The 12,272-nt window shown below is 41.8% G+C and overlaps 1 protein-coding gene across 1 annotated transcript in view; it reads left to right on the top strand.

The window, feature by feature from the left end:
* LOC115072614 (leukocyte immunoglobulin-like receptor subfamily A member 1) overlaps positions 1-12,067 on the top strand; it is a 15,849-nt gene extending 3,782 nt beyond the window's left edge. Inside the window, exons 2-4 of the mRNA XM_029570169.1 lie at positions 5,910-5,993; positions 6,152-6,184; positions 11,242-12,067. Of these exons, the coding sequence (XP_029426029.1) occupies positions 5,963-5,993; positions 6,152-6,184; positions 11,242-11,471 (294 nt within the window). The 5' untranslated portion in view covers positions 5,910-5,962 and the 3' untranslated portion in view covers positions 11,472-12,067. The remainder of the gene's footprint in view (positions 1-5,909; positions 5,994-6,151; positions 6,185-11,241) is intronic.
* Positions 12,068-12,272: the final 205 nt, after the last annotated feature.

The raw sequence follows: 12,272 nt of genomic DNA on the forward strand, positions 1-12,272 counted from the left end.
TTGAGGGAAATATTATATTTATTTATGTAGCCAATTAATAATTAAGGGGAGAATTAAATCAAAAGAATTATTTGGTAAAAATGTACATAATATAATTATCCCTTATAAAAGACAACAATTAGAGTATTTATTACAAAATGATGATGACAGGGGATTGGCACTGATAAATTATGCAGGGCAAATAAAATATCATCTTCCCCAACATCCTATATTAAAGTTTGTACAAAAAACAGACATAATATTTCCCTCATTAAAGAAACACCTATAGAAGATGCTATATTAATTTTCACAGATGGCTCCTCAAATGGAACATCTGTGGTTTACTCACCAGATAGACCACCTTTGATAAAAAGGTGTGAAAAATTTTCTGCTCAGCAGGCGGAGATTTCTGCAGTTATCATGGCAACAAAACATTATACTCAACCTCTTAACCTATATACTGACTCTAAGTATGTAGTTAATCTATTTCTGGCTATAGAGACAGCCCTACTCTCAGGAAGCTCAAAAATGTTGCCTTTGCTACAAAAATTAAAACAAACTATTAATAATAAAAGGGAAAAATATACATAGGACATATACGAAGTCATACTAATTTACCAGGACCTTTATCCTTAGGGAATAGAATGGCTGACTTGCTTACTAAGAAAATAACAATTAATAATGTCATAAAATTGGCTCAGCAAAGTCATGAACTACATTATCAAAATGCTTTAGCACTTAAAAAATGTTTAACATTACTAGAGAACAAGCTAGACAAATAGTAAAAAACTGTAATTATTGCCCAAAAGCTTATTATCCTCAAAAAATGGGTGTTAATCCTCGAGGGTTAAAACCTCAAGTCCTATGGCAAATGGATGTGACTCACATCTCAGAATTTGGCAGGCTTGCTTTCGTACATGTTACTGTGGATACATGCTCTCATGCTGTTTTTGCCTCGGCAAGAACAGGAGAGGCAGTCAAAGACGTTATTCAACACATGATTGCAAGTTTTATGGTATTGGGCATCCCAAAACAATTAAAAACTGATAATGCCCCAGCTAATACTTCAAATACTTTTAGAAAATTTTGTGATACATGGGAAATAAGACATATCACTGGTATCCCATACAATCCACAAGGCCAAGCTATTATAAAAAATACTCATCAAAATCTTAAATTACAATTGCAAAGATTAAGAGAAAAGGGACATTATTATTCACCACACCAATTACTTAATCATGCTCTTTTTACTTTAAATCATCTTAACACATATCAAAATAACTTAACCCCTATGCAAAAACACTGGGGGGAAATAAAAGTGTCAAATTACCCATAAGTTCTGTAAAAAGACCTCTTGTCGGGTCAATGGGAAGGGCCTGATGTCTTAATAACCTTGGGAAGAGGATATGCATGTGTGTTTCCACAGGATGCTAAAACACCCTTGTGGATCCCAGACTGACTCATCAAGCCCTTCAACCAAGTCCAGAAAAAAAAAAATCAAGGGGAGCTAAGATCTATAATACACAAACTACAAAAGCTGAACATGTCCCCCCCCCCTCGCAGGCTCGATCAACGCCGAAAGCCAGTCCGCACACCTGGGGACAAGTAAAAAAATTGACTCATAAAGTGGAAAACATTATGGCCACAGCAGGGCAACCAATCACAAAAAAATATATTTCTTGCTATTCTGACAGTTTTGACTGTACAGGTATTGGGCTTATGTTGCATCTGGGAAATTTTATTCGGCTTATGTTCCCAATCCTCCTCTCCTACACCCAGTGGGATGGGGAGATGAACCACAAGTTAAGATAGTGACTAATAACACCAGTTATTGGGTGGTTCTAAAGATTTTAGAACTACTCATGTGACTTCAACCACATTAGATTATAAAAAAATGTCTAATACTACTCCTATTTGCATAGCTTTAAAAGGGAAAGTGCCTCCAGGATGTTTGCCTATTAACTATAGAAACTTCTATACTGATGCTCCTGATTGCAGCTCTGATTCTGGTAAAAGATTAATGTGGAAATTGGGGGTGATAACTTTGGGGTATCACACCTATAATAAAACCTTTTTAGATCCTGATATTGACATGCCTTTAAAAAACTGTCTTCAAAAGTATCATAATAAAGATCAATTTTGGAATTCCCTTATCACTTATCCAAAATGGCTAAATTGTGGGTTTTCTTCTAAAGTATCTAAACATCAGCCTCTAGGGTCTAAGGATTCTATTTATGATTTCTCTATACCAAATCCTGATTATAATTATACTAAATATTTAAAAAATAAAACAAAAAAATTTAATGGATTTATTCCTAATACTCTGGGAGAGCCAGTCAAAAGATAATATACGCCAGGATGGGCGGCGCCTGTCTATGTGAGCCACTCGCCTAAACATGATAAAACGGACATTTTTCCGAGTCTCTTCCGGCTTTTTGCTGCGGCAAACATGTTGCTACTCAAGAAACCCAAAAAAAAAAAAAAAAAAAAACCATATCTACCTCAGTAGGGGTAAGAGCGTGTATTAATATCCGTATAAAATATTGACAAAAACCCTAATAATATCAACATAACCAATTATAAAAAAATCATACCATATAAATTGTATTAATTGTGTTTTTACAAATTGTCTTACTTCTGCATTAGACAAAAATCATTCTGTAATAGTACTCTTAAAAAAACCAAGTTTTGTTATGCTTCCAGTCGACCTTGAGGAAAATCCTTGGTATGATAATTCTGCTTTACAAACTTTAAAAAAATCTTAGTGAGCTTATTAGACCTAAGAGATTTGTAGCTGCTTTGATATTGGGTATAAGTGCATTGATCTCCATTTTGACCTCACTTACTGTTTCTATTGTAGCTTTGGTAAAAAAAGTCAGAAAGGCACATTTTGTAAATAATCTCAATAAAAATATTTCTTTAGCATTAGCGAATCAATATAGTATTAATCAAAAATTAAATATAAAATTAAATGCTTTAAAAAAGTAGTGCTAGCTCTAGGACAGAAAGTACAAAATTTAAAGGTACAGCTCTCCACAAAATGTCATACAAGTTTTAAGTTTATTTGTGTAACTCCATTACAATACAATTCGTCCTTAAATTAAAATACTACCAAAAATCGTTTGTTAGAAATATAAAAAAATACAAAAATATCACACGATATAAAAGATTTACAAGAGCAAATAACTTCAGTAAGTAAAGCTCATTTAAATAATAAAAACATAAAAATTCTAGCACAATCCTTAAGGAATAATATTCAGTCTCTCAAGCCTTTTAATTAAATGCATAATTTAATTACTATAAAAATAATTGTTGGAGTCATTCTACTTATTCTTTTTCTGCTTCCAGTCATCTTCAGACTGATCTTCACTTCTATCTCTTCTCTACGCCGAGAAGCACACAAAATTCATTAAAAAAAAAAATTGTCATGCTGTCTCCAATGGAGTCCTCGTGAGATCCTCCACAGGTTGAGGCTAAAGCTTCAAGAAAGGTTGCCTCTTGAAACTGACAGTGCAAAAAAAAATCTTCAGTGTACTTGGCTGTATTTTGCTTGCTATTATCTTTATGACTGTCATTCTTTTATGGGTATCTAGGGGACATGGACAGGACTTGGTGTCCTTGGCTTGGCTTCATGGCTCGCCTCTTGATCAAAACCTTAATGTTGAGGATAAGGTCCTAGGAACTCGGTTTCCTCAGATGACCTTGTCTCCTGATGCACCTTTACTGCTTAAAGCTATAATAAAAGCTGCTAAAAATAATCAGCCATAAAATATCATGGACAAAATAAAACAAACAGAGCTAATGTTAAAAAATCCTAAAAATGATATATTTCCTACAGGACAGACAAGTAAAAAAAAAAGACCCTAATTCTGGTACTAGAAAAAAAGCTACCACCAACTGTTATGAGCAGTAATGGCAGGACCGAGAATCTCCTAAAACCGCCACTAGCAAAGAGAGAATCTTCGGTGTGAGAACAGTAGGAAAAGGCTGCAGGCTGCAGGAAGGGGCTTGTGAGCATGCCCAGAGGGAGGGGGACATGAGGAGAGAAATGATGGAGTTATGTCAGACAGACTGTGTGGTGAAGGTGAGAGAGATACAGAGAGACAGGGGACAGAAAGACAGAGAGGAGAGATATTTAAGATTAAAACAGTTTTGTGTATTTGTGTGTGTGTGTGTGTGTGTGTGTGTGTGTGTGTGTGTGTATCACACAGAACATCCCCTCATGGAGGCCAGAAGACGGTGTCAGATCCCCTGGAGCTAGAGTTATAGGTGGTTGTGAGCCACCAAAAAAGAGTGCTTTGAACCAAACTCGGGTCCTTTGCAAGAGCAGCAAATGCTCTTAACCACTGAGCCGCCTCTCCAGCCCAAGATTTTGAATTAAAAAAAAAAATCAAAGACACCCATGTTCTTCCTCTACATCTGCACCTATCCCTCAAGATTCATCTAGCAAAGACTGCAGTTTACTGTCTTGACAGAAGAGGGCATTCTTGAATTAATTTTTTTCCTTATGGCGATCAAGAACACCGTTTAGAAGTGATATTTGGGAACTCTTATCTAATCCCTGAAAGATTTTAGGGTTACCTCTTCAGAGGGGGGAATGTTAGAGTAGCAAAAAGCCCCATTAAAAAGAAAGAAAGAAAGAAAGAATGAACGAAAGAAAATATACGAAGTTGTCAGAAAACAGTGGTGGGGAGATATGGGAGGTGTTGGAGTGGGCATGGACTTGAGCAAAACACCTTATATGCGTGTACGAAATTCTCAATAAAGATTTTTTTTTTTTAAAAAGAAGTGAACTAGCAGCCGGGCGTGGTGGCGCACGCCTTTAATCCCAGCACTCGAGAGGCAGAGGCAGGCAGATCTCTGTGAGTTCAAGGCCAGCCTGGTCTACATAGTGAGTTCCAGGACAGCTGGGGCTACAGGGAAACCCTGTCTCAAAAAGACCAAAAAAAAAAAAAAAAAACCAGTGAACTTAACATGCAAATCATCCAAAAACAGCAACCTAGTTTTATAAAAATACATACCACACAAATAATCTTTAATTTTTTTTATTCATTTATTTTTATTTCATGTGTATGAATGCTTTGCCTGCACGTTTGTAAGTGCACCCATATGCATGCAATGCTCACAGAGTCCATACGAGGGTGTTAGATCCCCTGGAACTGGAGTTACTGATGCCATGTGGGTGCTAGGAAATGAACCTGGGTCCTCTGCAAGAGCAGCCAGTGCTCTTTAACTGTTGATCCATCTCTCTACACCTAGATTATTATAATTTTTTGAGACAGGGTCTCACTATGTAGCCTTGGCTGGCCTGGAACTCACCATGTAGACCAGGCTGGCCTGGAACTTGCAGTGATCCATCTGTCTCTGCTTCCTGCGTGCTGGGATTAAAGGTGTGTTCCATCATACCAGGGCTCTCTTAGATTTTCTTCTGTTAGAGGTTTGACAGAAGGTCTGGCATGTGCCACGCAGGTAATCCATCACTGAACTTCATCCCCAGTCTCTCTCATAGCTTCTTTGTTTATACATTTTGAAACAGAGCCTTAGAGCCTTATAAGTATCCCAGGCTGGCCCTGAACTTGCTATGTAGCTGAGGATGACCTTGAACTCCTCATCTCCCCCCTTCCACGTCCTGGTGTGTGCCACCACACCTATTTCATGTTGTGCTGGGCTGGATATGAAACCTAGGGCTTTGTGCATGGGAGGCAAGCACTCTACCAACTGAGCTATAGCCCTAGTCCCTCTCAAAGGTTCTTAACGGACATCTGATCAAGTTTTCACATTATCTTCCAAATCTTCATTTCTCTGACCGCAGCCTAGAAGTTATCAAAAATAGTGCAGTTGAGTGAGGGTGGGGATGGGGCCCCAGGGCTGTACCCTTTCCTGTGATGGTATCATGTGACATCCTGGTGACAAAGGGCTCTTTCTTCCAGGTCAACCACTCTATGTACTGCTGTCTTTCTTCTTGCTGAGTCTGGGCACAGCTATGGCTCGTGCCTTCACCATGTTCTACCTTGGTGAGTTCTGGACTGCACAGAAAATGAGGGTGACTGGTCTTCCAGGTCTGGCCTCTGGTTTCGGCTGCCTGTCTCCTATTTCCCCTCCATGTCCATCCCCTCAGATTTCTGGACTGAGCCTGAGGCTCTATCATTGACCTCTCTCTCCTGTCTTTCAGGATTGAGTCTGACCCTCATAGTCATCAAGAATGGTGAGTCCATCTCCTGGGTACCCTGAGGACTTCTCCAAGGTAACTCTGATCTGGTTTGACCAAGAGAGCTAGAGCTACCTGAATATCAGTGTCTCGCGCGGAGGCCAATACCACCCAATTAGAGTTGGTGCTGTTTGACACCCCCACCAGTATGGCTATTGTTATAGCCTGACTAAGACCTGAGAGGCCCTTTGCCCTCCCAGGACCACATGGATGGCAGGGGATGCTTGAAATACTCCAGTAAGATTGAGGAGCGCTGAGACAGGCTGGCATAGGAGGTGCGGATTTGCTAGCCAGGCTGCTAGCTCATCTTGACCATCCTCCCCCTCTGGGTTCCTCCAGGGATGCCTACTTACGGGGTAAGGTACTCTTGCTGTTAAGGCAGATGCAGATGGAAATCCCAGCTTCACCCTCTGCAAGCTGTGCTGCCTTAGCTTAGTTCTCTAATTGGGTCCAGAACCTGCATTTTTATGATGGGTTGTACCATTTGGATGGTAGTTGTAATACTCATCATTACATGCGATTTTTTTGATTTCTTAAAAAAATGTGTATAAGTGTATTGCCTGCATATATTTAAGCGCACCTGTGTCGTGAAATGCCCAAGGAGGTCAGAAAAGGGTGTTGGATCCCCTGAAACTAGAGTTAGGGTGGTTGTTAGCCGCCATGTAGGTGCTGGAAATCGAACTTAGGTCCTCTGCAAAAGCAGCCAGTGCTCTTAATCACTGAGCCATCTCTCCAGCCCCGCATGTAGCAATGAGGCAGATAGGGTTGGTGGTCTGGATTGCTCTAACAATCCAGAAAGGGCCCAGTACATCAGGGTCATCATGATGGTTATTGTCGATGTCTGCAGCCCAAAGCTATCTCAACCAAAAGTTTCTGACCAATATTCTTTTTTTTCCACCTCTTTTCTTTTCTTTCTTCTTTTCTTTTCTTTTATTCATTATTGGAAATTGAGCTGAAGGTCTCATGCATGCTAGGCAAGGGCTCTAATTCTGTTCCCTGCCTCTAGCCCCTCACTGGTGGATTCTAGGCAGGTGCTCTACCACTAAGCTACATTCCCAGGCCTTTGTTTTCAGATTCTAGACAGGCACTCCACCACTGAGCTATAACCTCACCTCTCGTTTAACTTTTCACATTGAGACAGGAACTCATTAAATTGCCCAGGTTGATCTTGAACTCACTTTGTAGCTTAGAAAAGCCCCAAACTTCCAGTCTTCCTGCTTTTTTTTCAATCTTTTTTTTTTTGGCTATTTTTGAGACAGGGTCTCCCTGTAGCCCCAGCTGGCCTGGAACTTACTATACAGACCAGGCTGGCCTTGAACTCACAGAGATCTGCCTGCCTCTGTCTAGCTTTAGCTTTCTTGGTAGTTAAGATTATAGGCTTGTACCCCACACTCAGCTTTCTTGACAAGTTGTAACTCCAACTCATTTGAAATGAAGTTTTTAAAAAAACTTTGTTATTTTTATTTTATGTGGTATGAGTGTATTTGCATTTTATTGCATTTTATTAAACTGCTCTTGCAGAGGACTTGGGTTTGATTCCCAGCACCCACATGGTGGCTAACAACCATCCATAACTCCAGTTCTGGGGGAATCTGACACCTTCTTCTGACCTCCTCAGGCCTTGCATGACATGGTTGCACTTACACACATGCAGGCAAAACACTCATACACATAAAATAAAAATAATAAATAAAATATTAAAAAATTGCATATTCATGAAAAAAATCTACTACTGGGCACTTGTGAACTCTGTAAACATGTAGATCATGTATAATGAACTCACACAGAGGCTTGAAATTGTTATGGGTGGAAATTGACCAAAATAAAAGCTGATGTATAAGGGGATCCATTTCTTGGGTGTCTGGAGAAGAGTGCCAGGATATAGCTGTGGGTTTCGGCTATGGGAGACAATACACTTCATTATTTGGTGGGGGTAGGGGTTAAGCGTGAGAATGTCGGATAACTGAGCTAGTGACCTGCTATTTAGAGTAGTGTAGGCAACTATCTGCAACTCACTGAACACATGAAGCATTCCACTAGGTAATAGGAAACTTTCAAAACTGTGGGAAACTGAGTTTGGGAATAGGATTTTGCTATGGGAGCATGGGACACCATTCAAAGACTCACTGCCAGGCAGGCAAAGATTAGCCTTAGAAATCAGTCATTAGGCAGTCTTAGTTCTCTATGTGAATAGTTATTGTTATATGTCACCTTGTAAGAATAACTACAATGTGACATTTATTAAAAGTTCACTATGCTTCATCCAGGTGTGGAGGCACAAGCCTGCAAGCCTAACACTTGGGAAGTAGAGGTAGAAGAATCAGTAATTCAAGGTCATTCTTGGATTCAAAACCAGCCAGGGCTCCATGAGCCCCTGTCTCAAAAAACAGTTTACCACTTCTGGCACTGTTTCAAGCCCATTGTAGGGAATTATCTCATTTAATTGCTGTGTCATTCTTTTCATTTTAATTAACTAGTTAATTATTTTTGTCTTTTGAGACAGGATCTCCCTGTAGCCCCAGCTGGCCTGGAACTTGTTACGTAGATGAGTCTGGCCTTGAACTCACAGAGATCAGCCTTTCCCAAGTACTTGGATTAAAGGCATTCACCAACATGCCCAGCTCTTATTAATTAATTTTATTTTATCTTATGTGTATGAGTGTTTTGCCTGTACATGTATGAGTGCACCACGTGCATGCAGTGCTTGTGGAGACCAGAAGAGGGAGTTGGAGCCCATGGAACTAGAGTTATGGATGGTTACTCTCTGCCATGTGGATGCTCAGAACTGAACCTGGGTTCACTACAAGAGCAGCCAGTGCTGTTAATGCTGAGCCATCTCTCCAGCCCATCTGTGTCATTCTTATGAGATACTTAGCACTTCTTTTAATTTTTTATTTATTTTTATGTATGTGTATGTGTGTGCATTTGGGTGAATGTATGTGACATGTGTGGGTACCCATGGAGGCCAGAAGATTGTGTCAGATCCTCTGGAGCTAGAGTTACAGTGAAATTGTAAGCTACCTGACATGGGTGTTGGGGTTTGAATTAGGGTCCTCTTGAAGAGCAGCAAATACTCTTGATTACTAAGCCATCCCTCCAGGCCCATATTTTATGTCCTTGTTGATCGCTTTTTTTGAGACAGGGTCTTATGTGTTCCAGGGTAACTTCAAACTTACTACGTCACCAGAGATGACCTTGAATTTTAAGTTTTATTTGAAAAACTTATTATTTATTTATTTATTTATTTATTGTTTATTTATTTTATTGTGTGCATACCATGGAATGTTTATGGAGGCCAGAGGACCACTTGCAGAAAAGGAGTTGGTTTTCTCATTCTACTGTGCAGGACCTGGGGATCGAACTCAGGTTGTCAGGCTTAGCAGCAAGCACTTTTACCTGCTGAGTCATCTCACCGGCCTTGACCTTATACTTCTTCTTTTTTTCGGTCCTTTTGAAACAGGGTCTCCTTGTAGCCCCAGCTGTCCTGGAACTCACTCTGTAGACCAGGTTGACCTCAAACTTAAAGAGATCCACCTGCCTCTGCCTCCCGAGTGCTGGGTCTGAAGGCGTGTGCCACCACACCCCGCGACCTTATACTTCTGACCCTCCAACCTCTGCTTCCCAAGTGTTTTCTGAGAAGCCATACTCACCCACACAATTCAGTCTGTTACAATTAGATGCAGGAATGTGTATAAACTTGTAACTACCCCCAAAGTTGAGAAGTTTACATGGGGAAAAGGCAAAGATGTCTGGCTCAGGGAGAGGCTCCACACCAGCCAGCCAGAGCCTGCTGAGATGGGCTTTATTGTTTTTCCAAGAGCCCCATCCTTCCTCCTACCTAGCTGGCTCAGGTCCTCACATCCAGCTGCAAGCCTTCTACTTATCTTCCCCAGAATTCCAAACTTGCTGTCTTAAACTCTAGCATTTCTTTCTTAAAAACTGACTTTTTTGATTCATTTATTTTTATTTTATGTGTTGCTTGCATATATGTAAGTACATTTATATTGTGCAATGCCCATAGAGGCAAGAAGAGGGTGTCGGATTTCCTGGAATTGGATTAGGGATGATTATTAGCTGTTATGTGGGGGCTGGGAACTGAACACAGGTCCTTTGCAAGGGCAGCCAGTGCTCTTAAACACTGAGCCATGTCTCTAGTTCCTTTTCCATGTCTCTAGTTCCGGGCGTGGTGGCGTCCGCCTTTAATCCCAGCACTTGGGAGGCAGAGGCAGGCGGATTTCTGTGAGTTCAAGGCCAGCCTGGTCTACATAGTGAGTTCCAGGACAGCTGGGGCTACAGGGAGACCCTGTCTCAAAAAGACGCAGCCTATGCCATGTATGGGAAAAAAATTGCAAGAAGAATGCAAAACTAAGTTAGACTCGGGGAACTGGAGCAGATGCCAGCAACAAGCCTACTGCTGTGCAGTGTAACAGCAGTGCCTGCAACAAAAGACACGTTAATAATTACCTAGATATCAGGAACACATAGGACACAATCTTATCAGACTCAGTCCGAAAACCATACAGCAGTCAGAATGCTATTAAACGAAGCTAGGTGTGTGTGTGTGTGTGTGTGTGTGTGTGTGTGTGTGTGTGCGTGTGTGTGTGAATCAGGTGACGGCAGAGACGGGCAGCTTCTACCTTTACCCCATGGAGAGACCGAGGCAGAGGAGAAGTTCTTAACCACAGTCCCAGAGACAAGAAATAGCAGTTAGGATTCAAACCTGGGGAGGGTGAGTTGATCCACTGCCCAGCTTTGTCTGACTGTGGGAGAGCTTCCCAACCTTCTGAGCCTCCTTGAGGAAAGAGCAAAGGGCAATTTCCTGGTAACCAATAGTCCGTGTTTTTTTTTTTTTTTTCTTTTCATGGCTCCTGACTGGCCTTAAACTTGCTATGTAGTCTAAAATGACCTTGAACTTCTGTTCTCCTCTCTCCAGGAGTTTAAGTGGTGCTGAGGATAGAACACAGGGTCTCATGCATGCTCTGCAAGAACTCTAGCAATTGAACCCCAGCCCCAGCTCCATCTAGCATTCTGTAACTCAGTCTTCTCTCTTCCAGCGACTCTTCCCCAGCTGTCCATCCGGGCAGTACCGGTTCCTGTGGTTGCACAGGGAAGTTCCCTCTCCATCTTCTGTAGAGGATCTTCAGGGACAAGTCAGTATCTCCTGGAGCAAGCAGGCAGCTCTCTGGTGTGGCAGAATAAAACCCCACAGGACTTCCAGGATGAGGCTGAGTTCTTCTTCCAAAATGTAAACTCTAGCCATGCAGGATCTTACATCTGTTGGTAAGAGAAGCATTCTAACTGGTCGGAGAGGAGCAACCCCCTGTAGCTGAGAGTCACAGGTGAAGTGCTCACAACCTTGCTCTTGTCTCTGGGTCCCTGCTCCAATCCATATCACCACTCTGTCGCCTTCTATCACTAATTCCCTTCCTCTTCACCATTAAGACAGGGTCTCGTGTAGTCCAGGCTGAGCTTGAACTTCCTATGTAACTGAGGCTTGACCTTGAACTTCTGATGCTGTTGCTTCCACCTCCTGAGTGCTGCAATTACAGGCATGGCCCCCCTCCATGCCCAGTTAATGCAGTGCTGAGGGTGGGACCCTGGGTTTTGTGCAGGCTACGCAAGCCCACTGCCAACTGAGCCACATTCCCACCCCTTGCCCGTGCACTTTTATTGCTGCCGCCTGTGGCATCTCCCTGGACGCCAGGGCATGAAATATCTGGGGAACTGTGTGTACTTCCCATGGGTCTTCTCAGTCATCTGAGTGATCAGCTCCCTGGAAAAAAGGACTAGAATCTGGGTCTTGAACAGGTGAAGACAAGCAAGGGAGTTTCCTGAACCACTGTAGTCCTTCTGGAGAGTGACTCCTGGACCAGACCACCACCACCATCACCTCCACCACTGCCATCATCATCATCATCATCATCATCACCATCACCTCCACCACCACCATCACCATTACTATCACCTTTGCAATCATCATCACCACCATCAGTACCACCACCACCTTTACTACCATCACCACTACCAGCATCACTACCATCCCATCTACCATCTCTACCACTATCAACACCATCACCAGCACCTC

The sequence above is a fragment of the Nannospalax galili genome, unplaced genomic scaffold (assembly GCF_000622305.1).
Source record: "Nannospalax galili isolate Female #2095 unplaced genomic scaffold, S.galili_v1.0 scaffold842, whole genome shotgun sequence".
Classification (NCBI taxonomy): domain Eukaryota; kingdom Metazoa; phylum Chordata; class Mammalia; order Rodentia; family Spalacidae; genus Nannospalax; species Nannospalax galili.